Below are 19,013 nucleotides of genomic sequence, written 5' to 3' on the forward strand. Positions count from 1 at the left end.
ATTCTGGCACCAGCTACATGTTTCTAATTTAGCCAATGAAATTCACAAACTATAGTTACACAATGTAATTACAGTATTTCATCATCCTCTAGTTGACAAGTTTGTATGCTGATAATTGACAAATAAGGCTTTCAATACTTGTAGTTGAAGCTTACCAATGATTTTTTTCTTACCATAATGTCTCTGCATTCTAAGGCATCTATTTTAATGAATGATTTATTATGGATAAAATCATAAAAAGGGACTAACTGCCTCTCATCAAATTTGGTCTCCAGCATAATTCGTTCTAGTTTTATATGATTCAGTACAACTGCAAAAAATCTGCCAAACTACTTTTCTATATTTATAATTGGGAAGGTGTGTGTTAGGGGCATCTGCTGGTAAAAGACTGTAAAAGCAAATTTATGGGGTAAGGGAGATCTTAATAAGTAAAGCATTTAATCAATTTAGCTAGTGTGTTTAATGTGGAAAGACTACACTACACTATTTACCACAGACACTACGCATGGCCATACTCAATATATCACGGGTTCGTTAAAGTAACAACGGCCAACTGGTCAAATTTTAAGGATTGTCACTCCCATACAGTAGCTATGATAGTTAATAGGTTACTTGTATGTGACCTTCACCCTTTCACTGTTGTAAAAAAAGATTGAATTAGTCTTACACAATAGACATTGACTCCTGCTGTTACAGTAGGTACATGATAGGAACTACTCTTGTGTGCTACAAATATTGTAGCCTCTTCTCTGATAATAATTCTATTTTAATCTGTATACTGTACAATTCAAAATTTTGGCAAGAGAAAATTCTGGCAATTAAAGTCTAAGATAGAATTTGGTGGATAATGGCAAATGCTACATTCTCTCTATTAAATTAGACAAGAATTGTTTTGGCAGACTGACGTCGATTTGCCAAATTCACCAAAATATCTCCCACCAAAATTTTGTATAGTACGGTAGTGTATGAAGATATGATTGCAAATAACAATCTTCAAACTGGAAAGGACATTTCCAAAACTGGAATGGGCTGCATTCACAATTAGCCTTCTGCATTTAAAAAGGGAGACTGGTTTCTCTTAAATTCATTCTACTTCTTTGCATGGGCTAATAAAGAATTTTAGTTCTGCCCCTTTTAGGAGTTAAAAGATATGTTTATATTGTCTAGGAATGACTGATTTTCAAACCTCATAAGTATATTGCCACTTGTATAATCAACTTTCATGTGATCCGTCAGAGCCAGACCCTACTTCTATAAAGTGGTAGAAGGCCACATGACTGGACAAAATGTGACGCAGATGACTATACATTTTGGAACGGGCTTGCAAACATAGGCTATACCCTATGTACCTAGTGAAAGTAAGTGAAAAAAATATATGAGGAGACCCCTCTCCTTCCCTCCACGTCTAGAATCACCACTCTGCAAACAAGGCCCATGCATCTGATCACTACCCATGATACATTGCCATTAATGGTAAAACCATCCATTTCACACCCTATCACAATGGTTTGTTTTTGGTCTAAATTCTATTAACAAGCAGTAATTTCAGCTGATAGCCAATTACAGTAAATGTGAATATAATTTACATACATAGCTTAAGTGATTCTGATTGCCAAGTCAGCAGCAGATTCTAGAAGAATCTATAAACCACGCAACTACCACATGTTCTTTCCTCTGTGGACAGAGCAAAGTGGTACAGTGAAACCTCATGCATGGTCTTGGTAACAAAGTGACCGCTAACAGAGCTTATGATGAGACTTCTCTGTTGTCCTGCCACAATGTCCTGGCAAACCAAAATTGGCCGGACAATTTCCAAAATTGACTGGACATGTGGAAAATGAATGCCCAACATGTCCACTATAGCATAGCAAATGAACATTATAGTGGTAAGATGTCACATGCCTTACTGCAGCTGTTATGTGGTTACAGTACACTAGAGGGTTGGCATTGGTACATTTGTGGTCACTCCCTTGGGTTGTAAGAATGTATACTATCTCCTGGCAACTAAGTGACTGTTATTGTTGATGCATGCCAGCTCAGCCCTTAGGCTCCTTCCTTGTGCTTTGATGGGACACAGTGTCCGGACAAATTGCATTATGGTCAGACATCTATGCAATTTGACCGTTTTTGTCAGGTGTCCGGACGTTATTATAAGCTCTGCGCTAAGTAAGGCTTTACCATAGTTCATAACAACTGGAAGGTTCTATGAATCAATTAGATATGGAATAAAAACTAGGGGAGCTCATCAAGTCCGGACTCAATGAGCTGATGCCCACATAACCAGAAAATGGAGTAAACACAATACTGGACAAACTAAAGGGCAAATTGGTATAATGAAGTTCTAATGAGCTTTGCTTCTCCACAATGGGAAGGGCACTAACAGTAGCTCCAACAATTAATAGTCATCGTGAAAGCTATATATACATTTCAGCATACTTTAATCTAACATTCATTTTTTGAATAACCAAACTTGGCTAGCTTTATAAACTTGACTAACTTTAATAACATGATATCAAGAGTTAATAATATGGGAGCCCTCCCATATTATTAACTCTTGATGATATCTTTACAATTATGCATCATTTTAAAAACATTGTGAAACTCTTCCGGTGGAATGTATATTCAAACAGTCTTCTCATAGGCCCTAGTTGTGATGATGGATATTGTGTGGAGCAGTGTGTGACTCACTGACTGCATAGAACTTGCCCCACCACAAGGCAATGATTAGGTCATATACTTGGTCATATACCAAGGGTTAAACTTTTGGTCATATTACCATATATAAGGCCACTCCAAATAAATTCTCTGTTTCCTGTCCACCGCCCGCATCTGGTTACTGCCAGCTCTAAATATTCCATTATTCCGTATTCTTCCATTATTATCCGGTTATTCTTGCATACTTTTTTTAAGTACCTAAGTTTTTTTTGGTTATTCTTGCATACTGATAGGCTCAGTAAAAGCTATCTTGAAATGCTATCAAGTCAGCACAAATTTGTCAATGAGTTATTTTTGCAACTTACAAAGAAGGAACAAGCTTAAGCATGCTTTTATGCAGCCTTTTTGGCTGTGCCAGGCAAATAATGGCTTGAAAAGCTAGCCAATCTTATAATGAAATAATGGAAATGGCCGCCCGCCCGCATGCAAATATGCCTGAGTCCAGGACGGGAAACAGAATTTATTTGGAGTGGCCTAAACTTGTCAAACCCTATCAATGGATTTATAATAGACCATCAATTTACTGCACATTTTAAAACACACCTTCATAGTTACAGTCGAGGTTACAGTAACTTCACTAACCACAGGTATTCGGATAGTATACGATAGTCGTAAAACAGGTATCACGTGGCAGCGATGCAGGCACTAGCAGCGAGGAGTCTTTGTCAACACATCACGCGAGGCATGGCTACTTCAGTCACTCGAAACTCACCCATCAACAACATCACCGTGATTGGTAGCGGACTGATGGGATCTGGGATTGCACAGGTAAGCGCCTGCGCGTTGACGTAAAACTTTTGTTGACCTCTCGTGACCTCGCTTGCGTGACCTTATACGAGATATTGTTGTCTGTGATAGTGTTAGCTACTGCTATGCAGTATGGTGTTAACTATGAGTTATTATTCATTCTTGTGAAGATTCTCGCCTGTCAGTATCACTTGTTTTATTTCACAAGCGCCTGAAAAAATATTACATATACACTTGCAATGCCTTTATTAAAAGTTTCAATCAACAAATGAAGTTTACTACATGCCAATTGCTTCAGCTGTATTTGTTTTGCAGTGCAGTTTGGAAGCGTACGCTAGTTATCCTTTGTTTCTTGAAACAGAGCAGCAAATCCATTACTCCCTAGATTTCCACCACATAGTTGTAAGTGTGCTTAGAAGTAGCACTGCTAAAGATGACATTTTTGTGATCTATGCTATATCAAGAGTTCATAATATATATATATATATATATATACATATACTGAGGAGAGTATCCTACTCTCATAACCCCTGTAGAAGGACGTATTGTGAAGTTACTATTACTATACAGGTGGCTGCACAAACTGGCCATTCAGTGGTGCTGGTGGATCAGACTGATGCCATCCTACAGAAGGCTAAGGAAAGAATTGCTACTAGCCTCAAACGAGTCGCTAGCAAACAGTACCCAGATGATGCTAAAGTAAGCTCTTTTATTTTACAGTGTACTTTTTGTGACTTGACCTTATCAGCACCAATCAACAGTTCTAGTAGTGGTACTAATTTGATTAAAGGTGATCTTAACACACTGTTAGATAACTTGATCAAATTAATTCGTTTTATGGGCAATATACTCTCCCCCATATATACACACGTATGTGTATTGGGGAAAATGATACTGTTGCTCTGAAGTCTTTTGTAGTGATAGGACACCCCAGCCCTTTACAATACCATACTGTATGCACAGTGTAATGGAAAAAGCTATTCATTGTGTGTAGATTATAACAAGTTCACCACGATAAATTCAGCAAAGTCTACATATTTAAAAGAAAAGTATTTAAGATAGAATTTTACTAGCAAGTCTTACAGTATTTACAACAATTAGAAAATGGACCAGTATCATAAACAGTGTTAGTAGGAAATGTTTCTTGAGTGATATGTGTTAGGAAATGTTATCACCACTGAACAATGGCTAGTAAACAGTAAAGTTGTGTGGCTGGTTTGTGGGGAAGAGGAGGCCATTTCATCACAGACCCATCTGTCTCTGTGTGTGGTTTGTGTACTAGCTGTGCATGACACATAGGTTAACACCATGTTTCATCAATACTATGTGATCTCAATGATATGAAGGCCAACAAGTTATATACTGTGTTTAAAGGAATTAGACTATAATGTCAAAACATGTTAGCTAGCACAGAAACTGGAAAGCTTACCATAATAATTATGGATAGATTTTTTTAGCTCAGAACAGTAGTGTGTATGCAGATTGTTTAGCATTTATTGTAAGCGAGTAGGTTAAATTATGGATTTACAGTTATTACAGTGAGGCTGAACAGTGGCAGGGAAAGCCATTGTGTTTTCTCTCTTCCATATATCAGTGGTTTTGTTATGGTAACACAGTGCTCTAAATAACTTGTCGGATCATTTTGTAAGCCAGTCTTTTTTTGTCAGCTACAATAAACTGTACTGATGTCAGAGTATGTACTGTCATCATACAGTGCAGCAGTTAATTACACCGTATATGAAGGTTTGTGTTTTCCCTCTGAAATTATCTTTCAAAAACCTCATAAATGTTTTCTGCCAGCACATTGTGTTATGGGCTTGATTTCTTCATTGGTTGACATTACTACTTAGTCCAAGGTGTGCCATTTTATCTAAAATGCATGCATCATGGGCTTACCTTTTTTCTCCGTTGTTTCTACATATATGTTGATTAATGTGTAGTGTATCATTGGCTTATCATGTTTGTATATTTCCGTGGTGATTGGCTTTGTTTACCCAATCCTATTTCCATTACTGGCCTTTAAAACAATCTGTTTAACGTGTACACGAAGTGTGTTTTGATAAACACTTGTACACTACATTTGATGTCAAATGTGTATTCAGTACACCACACTAAAAAAAAGATTTCAAGTTGTAGCTGGCTTCCTTGTGTGATCATCTCTCAAAGTTACCAGACAGGAAACCCGTGGCTTTATAGATGGACTTTGTAACATTTCCACAATTACATAAAACACCACTATTGTTCCCTCTCTCAGGCAATGAAGCAGTTCATGACAGAAACAATGTCAAAAATTAGCATGTCGGAGGATCCTACCAGCAACATTGGATCATGTGATCTTATTGTGGAAGCCATAGTAGAGAACATGGCCATTAAGCAAAAGTTGTTCAAACAGCTAGATGAGGCCGCACCACAGTGAGTTTAGATATGTATGAACTTAATGTACTTTATACATATTACTCTGAGTATTGCATGTGCATGTGCTATATCATACAGTACGATAGTACTGTATAGTAGGGACATCAAAGGTTTGGGGGCGATCCGTGATATAACCCAAAAACCTGCTGCGATTTTTCCTCACAACAACAAGACAGTATTGGTTGGGTAAAACCAAGCCCAAAAACAAGATTTGAGACTAAGGAAACAGGGCTTTACAGGGAGCATCACTTAGATCTCTACTATACAGTAATATGATACACACGGCACATTGGTTTGGGCACATTGGTTTGGGCACATTGGTTTGGCCATGGGCACCTTTGGTGTTAAACATACAATGCTTACGCTATTGTCTTACTTTTTATCCTTCTTTACCATGGCCACCAGTCAAGGTTCTACTGCTGAGTGTTAATAGACTACAGTACGGCTTCCATTTACCAGTGGGTATTGCATAAAACTATATATTCGAATACATGTGGTCGCCAGTTGCATCAAACTATTTGAACACACGCATATGTGACTCACTGTTGATATCGATCAGTGAGAGCAACTCTGTGGCGAACTATATATCAATGTGTAAGTCAATAAATATAGTTTATAAATAATGTTAAACCGAGTCGGGTCATCCAGGTCCCTCTTTACAGATTATTTGGGTCTGACCCCACGTGCTGAATTAAATGTGGACGTGTTACTACACATCATAGCGTAGCCCTGCTTCTTTCGTGAGCCACATCTACTTACATAAGTTACTGTCTGTAGACATGTGCTAAATTAAATGTGGACGTGTTACTACATGTCATACGTAAATTAATATCAGTAGACATATGGTAGCCACGCCCATTTATCAGTCTGTAGGTATGCATGAATCCAAGTCCATTATTGCCTGCAGGCTTATGTAGAGCCACGCCCACTGATCAGTTGTTATTGTATGAGTCATAATCTAGTATAATAGTGCTGTGATTAACTCTTAAAATATTGTGACTGGTTTTCTGAAAAGCAGGCTATTTAGTGGTCATGAGCTTGCAATAAAACTTCACAAAAAAGAATAACAAAACATTAGGGATTTTAAATTAGAGTAGAGACAGTGTATAGTGCTGCACTGAAACAAGCTGGATCGGAGTAGTACATAATGTCCAAATACTGTATAACAATAAGAAGTGAATATCCCTACTGTGCTACACTCAATGCAAAGTGGGGATATTCACTTCTTATTGTTTTACAGTGTTTGGACATTACGCACTACTCTGATCCAGCTTGTTTCAGTACTTTTTATTGCAGCACTATACACTGTCCCTACTCTAATTTAAAATTCCTAATTTTTTCTTATACTTGTATATAAATTAGCACTCCAAAGCATTGTTATCAATATGTCCTGCTAAGTTCTGAGGCTGGTTGTAGATGTTCAACTGGATGTCCATCTTTTCTAGACATGTTAAGTGGTAGCCTAAAGTGTTCTAGTTATCGGAGGGGTGTTCAGGAGGCCATAAACATTTCATACTGGTACAAAATTTGCAGGGCCATAAACTGATACTTGATTTCCAAATTCAGAATGGAGTTCCACATGCATCACTGGAGCACTTCAGTTACATTTTGCTCTCTAGTACATTGCAAGAAGCCGTTTAAAGCTCCATGTTGTAACTCATTAAATAGTATCATTTCTGATAAGCTTACCGTACAAGTTTACTGCACTACTAACTATAATAATAATCCAACATCCTCAGATTATATAGATTGTAGTGTACTTGTAAACAAATTTAGAGCTATCACTATACTTCCAGGAAGACAATATTTGCTAGTAACACATCGTCACTTTCCATTACTGAGATAGCCAGTGCCACAGACAGGCTGGACAGGTTTGGTGGGTTACACTTCTTTAACCCTGTCCCCGTGATGAAGCTGGTCGAGGTGATTAAGTGCAATGAGACCAGTCAAGAAACGTTTGATTCACTGTTCATGTTTGCTAACAACCTTCGGAAACATCCCATCTCATGCAAGGTATGTCTATCATCTATCCAAATTTGGATGAACATTCTTTATATTTGCATATCATAGGATACTCCAGGATTTGTAGTTAACCGGTTGTTGGTGCCATATTTAGTTGAGGGTGTTAGAATGCTGGAAAGAGGTATCAGATTGTGTTAACATGTGCTCATGTCACATCTGGTATAGGTGATGCTAGTGCTCGAGATATTGATAAAGCCATGAAATTAGGAGCTGGTAAGTAGTGTATATTGTGTGTGTGTGTGTGTGTGTGTGTGTGTGTGCGTGCGTGCGTGCGTGCGTGCGTGCGTGCGTGCGTGCGTGCGTGCGTGTGTGTGTGTAGTATTCATGTACTTACTTGTATACATAGTATCTCGAACAGTTTATGAGGTTTAACCTAACCCATGGTAATTTCAGTACTTCATTTATTCCTTCAGGCTACCCCATGGGACCACTGGAACTACTGGACTATGTTGGTTTGGACACTACCAAGTTTATTCTAGATGGTAAGCCACCTTGTGTGGACTTGATATCATGCCCAGCTGGTACACCATCTGGTCAAGTTTTTGACTTAAAGTGTCAGAATAATATACTACTGGCTGATCATTGAGTAGTAATGGAGCAGGGGCCCAAGGCCAAGAAATTGTAGTGGTCAGGCCAGGCATGTAGTGATGCACACTTTTTATTAATCTGATGATGTTAATGTCAGAGATTATTATCTGTTTTCATGCATGATAGCACGCACGGCAAGTGGGGTCTGCAGGCATACTTCACTCAGGAATTTTTTTAAATAGGTTCTTTTTTAAAATCCTCGATCTGATTGCTATCATATGTACAAAGCTTCTTTCTGCTTTTAAGTATAGAACTTTTATTTAGCATTGCTATCAATTTTACTTTGCTTGTTCATAATCCTACAGGAAATTCTGAAAGTGAAAGTCTAACCTTGAGATGCAATTATGATTGTAACTCATCAGTGCAGTGTTTAAATGGCATGCAGATAGTTAACTGAAACTTTGAAAGTAAACTATGTATGTGACATTTGATTTAGCTAGTTGCCTTTAGTTTTCTCAAATAAACGAAGTTGTTTTATTTGACGTGCAATTGCTACCTTTACGTTGACTGCTTTATTTGAGTATCTTGACTGTTCACTGAACTCAGCTGCTAGCTGAAAAGTGTCCACCTCTGAGTCCACTTGTATAGGGAAACAGCATTGCTTTACCTAACAATTTTCATGAGTGCCTATAAAATCAAGACTTGACAATAAACATCTTTGATTAACTAAGCAAAAGGCTTTAAATTCCAATACATTTGAGGAATTCTTCAACTTTAAACCCACAAAACACACAAAACTCAACATGGTTATCAGATGGTTTTTGTAGTGTGTGTTCATGACTGGGCTATATATAGCATATAGTGTGGTCTAATGGTGAGGTAGGTTTGTATGATATTATTCATGAGGTTCTGTAAATTAACTGTATAGCCATGTTGTCTGCCACCATGTCATGCTTGTCTGGCCCACACATCCCTTTTGATTTCCAGTGAATTTATAATACACTAAACACCAGTGGTGAATATAAATTTGGTTACAAATTGCCTAGAGATAGGGTAATCCACACAAAAACAGCCAAGCTGTGAAAAAATGGTGCAGCCTAAAAAAAGCCTGGGTGACAACAATTGACCTTGTTATGTAACATGTATATAGAAGTAATTGACATTAACTGGTGTCTGCTATGTATGTACGTACCTGGAGAAAGTACAATTGATCCAACAAAGCTGTACCATACAGCCTTGAGTTTGTTTCTAAGATTGCATGAGGGCCTGCTATTTCCAAGGATAGCATATTTCATGAAAAACCACAAAAGAAAAAAAAAGAAAAATTGTTTAGCAAATTTGTAGCCATGCAGTTGACAAGTAGCTGGTGGATATAAGTTGATCTTTCTTTTTAGGTTACACTGTATGAATTCTGTATATTGTGCCGTGAAGGTTTGTGTAACACTGCAGGTTGGCACGAGAAGGAGCCAGATAATCCATTATTTAATCCATCGGAGTTACTCAACAGTTTAGTAAAGGATGGCAAACTCGGTATGAAGACTGGAGAAGGATTTTATCAACACAAGAAATAACAAACTGATTCACTGTATAGGAGTGAATGTGTGAAGTGATGCATATTTGTTGTGTGCAGTTTTCTCATCAGAATATTTCATATAAGTCTTGTTCTTTCTTGAAAGCGTATTGAATGTGCTGATAGCAGTCATAAGAAATGCAGCTGGGATGGAATGGAGGGGTATCGTGATCCTGTTATTTAAGACAATGCAAATTTAGATACTCTAATAGAACAGTCACATATTTACATCTTTTAGAGTATTATTCTGTGGTACTAAAAATTTCTTCTACACACAAATTTGGTATAGTAGCTCATGGATGAAGCATGCATAATTTGTACGTGCATCATATCTTTTCATCAGGAATTTAGTTATGCACATACTCCACTAGAAATACTCACTGTAAAAGAATATTAAGGACACCTGGGATTGTAATTGCAGGTTCCACTGTGGTCATCAACTCTTTGATGTCAGAGGAAATATGTTTGTATTAACACAACTGTACTTATTTCAACATAACACACACACTGTCATACAAACACAAAGGGATCAAGGTCCAACAGAATTTATGTGTTTTCTCGGTCTCCAGTATAAAAACATTAGGATCAAGGTCCCATCTTCAGTTTGTTGATCATCTTAGTCCAGTCACTGACAGAGTAACTACCAGCATTGTGATCAAGGACTCCGTTGATCATGAAGAATGGAGTACCACTAACTCCTCGAGAACAACCATACTCCCAGGCCCGGTCTGCCTCGACCACCACATTATTGTCAGTAAAACCTTTCATTATCCTGCAAGCATAATGAAACAGTGTAAATTGTAGTCTGTCAGATGAGACAGTGATCATTGTTCAAATGTTAATTTTTTTTTTCTTTGGTCTACTCAGGAGCATGTCAAATCCTAAGGATATCCTAGTTTGTCCATTGTATCTGATGCACTCCTGGTCTACTGCACACCTACATTATTATTATGAGGGCACAAAAATTTAAGAAGGTCTGAAGGTCTGATGCTTCACATGAGGGCTTTGTATTGAAAGCTATATATCTACTGTTCCACAGAATGCCGGGACAACTCATTCAATTTAAACTTCGGTTACAAGATATTAGCTACAATTTTACCATCAAGAATATATAGAGTATGGAGAGGATTATGTTTTTGGCTAACTTACATAAATTAGTTAGTACTGCACTGTATGATTTGGGGCATGAGCACTATGTCCCAGTGTATTTTGTACATGGACCTGCAACTTTGCATATTTTACATGAGCAGATTGCGGAGATCATTAAACAAAATAATCTTGTTATTAGAGGAAGAGCAACTATAAAATAATTGTGACTGTAGTCCAGGCATGCTTTTGAAATCAACACGAAAATTTGTCCTGTTATCTAGATAACTGCTCCATTAGAATATTTTCTAACATTTTTTGTAGGTCAACTGCACTGACTATAAACATAAATGCAGTACATATTATACTCCTAAAACACAATAGTTTTACATCCAACTGTGGTAATGATTTCTAGGTGATAAATATATTACTTTACTCACGTTTGGGAGGAAACGCCTTTGATGTTCATAGCCACGAATTCTGCAATCATTTTGTGCACTTCAGGTTCTGTCATGTTCTCAGCTTGAGTGAGAAACTCTGTAGAAGACAGCACATGTATACCACATGTTGTTGCTTATGTGTAGACAGACCAAATCATGGGTAAAGGCCATATGAAAAGGGCTTGGGATTCTTAAGTGTGCGAAAATATATACAAGACTATATTGATTGCACCTATTTATTCCAAAAAATACTGACCGTACTATGGTGTATATGACTTACTGTCCTGGTCCTTAAACACAGCCTCCATGAACTGTACAAATTCTGATTGATCTGAACGCCTGATGGTCACTCCAGCAAGAGTCACAAAGTAAGCATTGTGATGGTAACTGTGTAGTAGTTGGTGTATTAAATGACATTGAGTGGTGGGGTCGTACTCACGGTAGAGGAAATATGTGAATTATTCCAGTGATATTTTCACTATTTTCAAACACCTGTTAATATAGGATAATGATCATTCCTTGTATGTAGTGCCTACAAACCTGTTTCATTGTTGGCCAACTAGCTTTGGAGTCTGGACAAAGGCTACAATATAGAAATATTAGATGATAATTATTATTATTTATTTCTTATTTTCCATGCATCACTACCCAGGGGCGGATCCAGGAGTTGGCAAGGGGAGGGGCACAAACAAGCTAAGTTGTAAATGGTTGGGGAGAGCCAGATTCTCTAGTTGTGTTGCATTTTTGAGGCAACAAATAATCACCTCTTAGTAGTGTTTCACTGTTGATTTTTGCCATTTTTGCCTTTTCAGATGGCTGTGAAGTCTTAAAAGTTGTTTTAAATACTCTGAATGTCTTAAACAAATGCAACACGATAATTATTTTTAGAGGCGCTAAGTACGTACAAAGGTGCTTGGTGACAATTTCACAGGTAATTTGACTTTGGTTCGTTTTGATTTCTGGTGAATTTGTAACAACTGCTAGTAAAATGTGCATATTTTCATGAGTTTCTTGGCCCGACAAAGTTTAGTAGCTATTTTAATCAGACGTATGACTGCCAGTGGCTCCTCCACAAATTGAGGGGGGGGGGGGGGGGGGGGGGGGGCATTTGCCCCAAATGCCCCATCCTGGATCCGCCATTGCTACCTGCATCAATTTGCAGGTAACCATAATAAAATTTTGATTATAGATCACATGAATGCGGAGACACCAATTGATTAAGTATAAGACAGGTAACAAATGAGTTGGACCCTCCATTTTAGTAAAATCAAGGTACTCTAATAGAGCAGTCATACACACAGCTGAATGTTATTGTTATTAGCACTTTACAGTGATGTATAATCAATTATCACCTCCTGCCCAAAATTAATCTGTTATTATTACAACTGGGGTTGCAAAACCATAGATATTAGAGTCTATGGGGTTCTAATATCTATGGGAAAACAAGCAATATGATTACGATGGCTTAATAGTATAATCATTTTGAATTGCAGAATCACATGCACAACAAAAAGTCTGCACAAATGACACAGCCAGATCATGTCTAGTCTGCACAATTAGATTAAGCTGGACAACTAATAAATGTTTGACAGACAATACACAATGATCTAACAATATAATTTCCTTACTGGTCATAGAATAACTCTATCACCGGTGTAGTTCTATAGCCTGATGCTTTATAGGTGAACCCTGTAGTGGAGTGGAAATGAGACATATAGACTAGCTACAATAGAGGCTACAATCATCATTCTGCAGAGGATGTGGGTGTATCCCTACCAATATTAAATAGAGCCACTCCCACTATCAAATACAATACGATAATGTTTGTACTGGATATTCATCACTAGCTATGTCAACTCTGGAAGTTATTTGCTTTACAAATCAGCCCTTGAACACTAACACTGGCCATGCATATGGCACGCCCGGTAGATGCAAGCTGAGTTACCCATAATGGCATATAAATAGCTATCACTCACCGGGTGGATGAGGTGGTATAGGAGTGTACTGTGCTGTAGCAATCGTCACAAACGTGACGAGCAGAAGAACAGAAATCATCTCGTGCTTCTCTCGTCTTGCAATCGCCTCATAAAATTAATCACATGACTTTGATAAAGTTCAGGCGCATAAATTATTTGAATGCGTGTACGCTTATAAAGCTAGTACACAAACTGTATCTCAGAGTTTAGTAAACCACTAGCTAGGGTCAAGGTGGTCCAGCTATAAATTTGTTGATCTACTCATGGCCAGTCAGCTGAGTATAACTACCAGGCTCCATGAAGAGGCCAGGCATAGTGTGCTTAGTTGAAAACCTCAATTGCCATCACTGCCCTACTATATCTATTATCTTGTAGTAGTGAAATGTAAGGTGCTATATACACATGCATGCCTTAGCTGTGAGGGGACATACATAGTTAAATACAACAACATTGTTTTGTACATGCTAACAATTAAAAATATATTAATTTTAGTTTCTCAGTTTCCATAGGATCAAGGTCCCATCTTCAGTTTGTTGATCATCTTAGTCCAGTCACTGACAGAGTAACTACCAGCATTGTGATCAAGGACTCCGTTGATCATGAAGAATGGAGTACCACTGACTCCTCGAGAACAACCGTACTCCCAGGCCCGGTCTGCCACAGTCACCACCTTGTCATCAGTAAAACCATCCATTATCCTATAATATGACACTTTAAGTAAACTGGCATGTCGCTTAGAAAAAGTTTTGACTGGATTTTGGAAATGAAATCAGCCTTAATGCCACACATAAAAATACTTTAGTTCCTGTTGGATTATTTTACAAAACTGACTTGTTGTAATTCAAGATGCTGACTAATTTAAGTCACTGTAAAGCATAATAGCTTAGACAGCTTTATTATGATCATAAATAAGTTGTACATGTGACAGCTCACAAGGTTGTACAATATTGTCATCCAATCACCAATTGTATAATAATTGGAGTATGGAGAAAAGGTAATATTTATGGTTTACTGAGCAAAGAACACTTATTAAACATCGCAGGGTTTAAACCAGATCAGGTAACCTGGACCAATCGGCTAATACAGGTCATGATCAAGCAATGATCCGTGTGCTGATTATAGTACTTGCTTGACAGTTAAGATGGTATCCACAACATGTTTACAAACAGATCATTACTGGCCAGTATAAGTTATAGTTAGAATGTGTCAACAGACCACCGAGCTAGACCACTGATTGCTAACAAGCTTGCCACAGGTTTCTATTTTAGATAGTAACTCACTGAACCTGCAGATATCAAAAGAAATTATGCACAAACTTTCTAAAAGAAAGGAACTACAACATGGAGCAGTTTCGAATCAAGTTACGTGATTGTTCCGTTAGAGTACTGACTGTTCAATTAGAATATTTTGATTATTTGATGTTTGTAATTAAGAGAATTGAGAAGATAGTTCCCATCATCTCCATACTTACAATCCTTACTACTTTCAATGATCACACATTGGGAAGCATTTGTACAGCAAAAAAAATGCTACTAGTTGTCCATTTGGCAGTTTGTTTTTTCCACTATCTTTTTGTTTGTGTATGAGACTACTACAATATGAATAATGCTTGCCTGTTTGATAAATTTACACATTTAATTGTTCTCTTACAAAAATTCTGTCAAAACATGGAACCAAAAAACAGGTCAGTGATGCTGATCAGTTCCTGTGATATCCCTGGCATATCTTAGCAGAGTAGTTACTATGTTTGCCTCATACCACAATAGAACCTCTGAGCTGAACAAAGCTAATAAGAGTTCTATTGATAAAAAGTAGTGAAAAAATACAAATGATGGCATTACAAGTTTACAACATAGCTTTGTCACGATCTGTCAATGACAAAGTAGTGACTACCCCACAAAGCTCTGTTGTAATACCATCATTCACATATCTTAATTCACTACTTTTTATCACTGGAACTCTACTTCATTTTTAAATTAATAATTTTAATTGCACTAGTTTGTTAACTTTTAGCTATAGCATGTGATAAACATGTGCAACTGTTCTATTAGAATACATAGCTCTGACTCCTTTATTAGAGTATCTCGAGGGGTGTCTCAGCAAGACTTCAATTAGATCACTTAAGGACATGGTCACTATGTTCTGATCATTTAAAAGCATGGTCACTCTGATTTGATTGTTAAAGGACGTGGTTGCTGTGGTCTGTTTTCAGAGCAATCTTATATCGCTTTACAAGCAGCTATGGGTATCTACTCCTCTAGGAAAGTATCGATATGGAAAATTAATGCTTTGGTATGGAATCCTTGCATGAAGAGTAAGTTAACCATGATAGGCAGAGCACAGAATTAAGGTAGACACTCATTGGAACAAGAAAAGGCAAGACTTTACTATTCTGACATGAAATGGTGCTCTAACCTTGTGTGATGTGGTTAGGCTGGCAGGTGGGAAGACCAAAAATCAGGCTTTTCAATTTCTTTTAAGTCTTCTTCTATACGTATTTTTTGTTTGTTGTTAACACTGGATTTAATACTAGGTTCTGTTCCGTAAAGGTGCTCTTCATTGTGTACGATAATTCCATGGTGGTTTTATAAAGGCGGTAGCCGTTTATTTTAGGGGAACCCTACCAAGCAGTCTGGTGACTGACAACTGTGTTTAACTGTTCAACTTCACACAAGCCATTAAATGTACTCCAACTATGCTAGAAAGGTGGTACAGGCTTTAAAGGAATCCCAAGGTAACAAGGATTGTCACATACATACCATGAACAATCTACAACCTTTAAGGAGTACCAATACTTAAAATATAACTCCCACCATGCATATGTATCTAGATGGTACATCTATGCATCAGTTAATCCACTTACGATTGGGAAGAAATTCCTTTCAAGTTGAGAGCCACAAATTCTGCTATCATTTTCTGTACCTCAGGTTCTGTCATGTTCTCAGCTTGAGTAAGAAACTCTGTGGTGAAGAAATGGATGCTTTACCATGCGTTGCTACGCCATGACAAATTAACCAGAGGCAGAACATATAAGGGGAAAGGGGTTCTTTAGTGCTTTCGGTAAAAAAATGGTTTCATTCACTGATTGCTAGCTCTAAATTATTAAAATCCATTTTAGGTACACTTGCAGTAATGTATGTGTGAGCTATCATATTTCACTTACTGTCCTGATCATTGAATACAGCCTCCATGAACTGTACAAACAATGACTGGTCTAAATTCCTAATCACCACTCCAGCTAGAGTCACGAAGTAAGCATTGTGATGATAACTACATGAAGTATACACTTAGCAGTGAAACTGCATCATGTGGAAAGGGTGTACTCACGGTAGAGGAAAGATGTGAATTATTCCAGTAATATTTTCATTGCTATCAAACACCTGTAAAAAACAGTAATCTCTCCCTTTATGCAGTGAGTATATTCAAACCTGTTTCATTGTTGGCCAACTACCTTTAGAGCCTGGACAAAGGCTATAGAAATAGAAGTAGTATGAATTGAAGTATCCCCAAAACACCAAACAAGTGATCTCAAAGATTATAAGCACTGACAAATTTACAGATTCTGTAGCAGTCATAGCCTAGAAATGAGTTACCTCGTGCATACAAAAAGGGACACTCATTATCACACTGCCATTTGAAACACTTGCAATGAGATATGATCAAGAATTTTGATTGTCAAATTTTTGCTTTGATCACCTATAATGATTGTCCACTGTAAATTCTAGTAATATATGACAGGAAATTTTGACGAAAGGAAAAGTTTCATGTATCCACGCTTCATCAGTATTGACGAATTAATGTATTGACAAAACTATCATACATCTAAACACATACTTTTAGGGTGCTTATGGACTTTTGACTAGATAAAATTTGACGAATTTAACTGATTCGTCAAAATTTAAATTTTCTGTTGTAATGGTAAGTCTAAATTCAAAGGTGCTTGACTGGTACTTCTGTGGATGTCTTGATTGCTGCAAAAAGCCCCTTGATTGCTTTATTAGATCTTGATTTCAGTTGCAAGTGCTTCAACAGACAGTATAGGATTGAGTTGTACAATATACACGTAACTAGTTTCCTTACTGGTCATAGAACAACTCTATCACTGGTGTAGCCATATAGCCTGATGCTTTATAGGTGAACCCTGTAGTGGAGTGGAGATGCCATATATATAATACAATTAACCTCGGCAGATCTACAGCAGAATCTGCTATCATCACTCTAGATTTGCAGAGTGTGAGGGTGTGTCACTCCCGCTAATGCAATAGCTAAACTTGCTGTATGAAACTGCATGCACAAGATCAAAGGTTTATACATTTTATTCACCGCTAGTACACCACACTGCTGTACAGATCAGGGGCCCCAAGCTCGGCATGATAGTTGGATTGAGGGCTGATCATGAGGAAGAATCTACTACGTGTACGGACTCACCGGGTGGATGAGGCGGTATAGGAGTGTACTGTGCTGCGGTAATCGTCACAAATGTGACGAGCAGGAGAACAGAAATCATACTCTACTTTTTTCAGTCTCGTTTGCAGAATCACATGACCTACACAAAGTTCAGACGCATAAATTATTTTAACACGTGCTTAACACAGAATGCCAAATTGCCGAACAAATTGCGCACTCAATTGTAAGTGAAACTACTGGGGGACACTACTCTAGTGGCATCTCCAAACACTAGAGAACCACTATGGTCAAGGTGGTCCAGCTATCAGTTTGCAGTTGTCATCCAGTCAGGCAGTCATCAACATAATATGTAGCTGCTACCTAGAACTGACATCAGCAATCTCAACTTGAACATGCATAAAGCTATGTGTTGAAGGCATCTTTATGCTAGTCTTGCCAGTCAGCCAGCCTGTATTTTTTTCATTTGGTTGGGAAACCAAACAAAAAAATTGCAGGCTGGCTGGCGAGACTATCTTTATTATTTTTTAAAGCTTTACAGCACAAGTGCTGAGGGTCTGTAGGACACCTGGTCCTACAGCTTGCTCAAAGACATTAGATACGTCTTTCTAATGTCTGAGCAAGCTGTAGGACCAGGACGTTTCTAATGTCTTTGAGCAAGCTGTAGGACCAGGTGTCCTACAGACCCTCAGCACTTGTGCTGTACTACTGAAAGCTTTAATAAATACTAAAGATAGTCTCGCCAGCCAGCCTGCATTTTTTTGTGTGGTTTCCCAACCAAATGAAAAAAAAAAAGAGGCTGGCTGACTGGCAAGACTAGCATAAAGATGCCTTCAACACATAGCTAGTATGTACATTCGAGGCAGTTCTGTTGAAGTGACCAAAGACTTCCAGCCCACTTCATCTCATAGCCAACATGGAGTCTCTGCTTCTATATCACGATCTGTCTCTAGCTATAGCTGCATAAAAATATTTTTACTTAGTGTCCTAAAAATTCCTCATACAGCTGGACTCTGCCTTCTGTGTATAGCTATCTACTGGCCTTCATGGCCAGTTCCCAACTCAGTGGTAAAGCAGACAATAACAACAGAATACATAGGTAGTATAGTG

At 37.9% G+C, this 19,013-nt stretch overlaps 3 protein-coding genes across 3 annotated transcripts; 1 reads left to right on the forward strand and 2 right to left on the reverse strand.

Annotated features, from left to right (window-relative positions):
• The first annotated feature begins 3,296 nt into the window (after window positions 1-3,296).
• On the forward strand, window positions 3,297-10,102 carry LOC136259896 (hydroxyacyl-coenzyme A dehydrogenase, mitochondrial-like). The gene is made up of 8 exons (XM_066053451.1): window positions 3,297-3,483; window positions 4,033-4,161; window positions 5,717-5,874; window positions 7,674-7,890; window positions 7,948-8,020; window positions 8,065-8,112; window positions 8,313-8,381; window positions 9,877-10,102. The coding sequence occupies exons 1-8, from the start codon at window positions 3,352-3,354 to the stop codon at window positions 9,996-9,998; spliced, it is 948 nt and encodes a 315-aa protein (XP_065909523.1). The 5' UTR covers window positions 3,297-3,351; the 3' UTR covers window positions 9,999-10,102.
• A 345-nt stretch (window positions 10,103-10,447) lies between these two features.
• On the reverse strand, window positions 10,448-13,657 carry LOC136261554 (uncharacterized). The gene is made up of 7 exons (XM_066055569.1): window positions 13,500-13,657; window positions 13,152-13,212; window positions 12,064-12,106; window positions 11,963-12,015; window positions 11,804-11,910; window positions 11,524-11,620; window positions 10,448-10,769 (listed from the first exon to the last, which is right to left on the reverse strand). Exons 1-7 carry the CDS (start codon window positions 13,576-13,578, stop codon window positions 10,583-10,585), a joined length of 627 nt encoding a protein of 208 aa, XP_065911641.1. The 5' UTR covers window positions 13,579-13,657; the 3' UTR covers window positions 10,448-10,582.
• A 258-nt stretch (window positions 13,658-13,915) lies between these two features.
• Window positions 13,916-18,081, reverse strand: LOC136261553 (uncharacterized). Its single transcript, XM_066055568.1, has 7 exons — window positions 17,928-18,081; window positions 17,580-17,640; window positions 16,928-16,970; window positions 16,827-16,879; window positions 16,663-16,769; window positions 16,363-16,459; window positions 13,916-14,197 (listed from the first exon to the last, which is right to left on the reverse strand). The coding sequence occupies exons 1-7, from the start codon at window positions 18,004-18,006 to the stop codon at window positions 14,011-14,013; spliced, it is 627 nt and encodes a 208-aa protein (XP_065911640.1). The 5' UTR covers window positions 18,007-18,081; the 3' UTR covers window positions 13,916-14,010.
• Window positions 18,082-19,013: the final 932 nt, after the last annotated feature.

This window comes from Dysidea avara, chromosome 7 (genome assembly GCF_963678975.1).
Source record: "Dysidea avara chromosome 7, odDysAvar1.4, whole genome shotgun sequence".
Classification (NCBI taxonomy): domain Eukaryota; kingdom Metazoa; phylum Porifera; class Demospongiae; order Dictyoceratida; family Dysideidae; genus Dysidea; species Dysidea avara.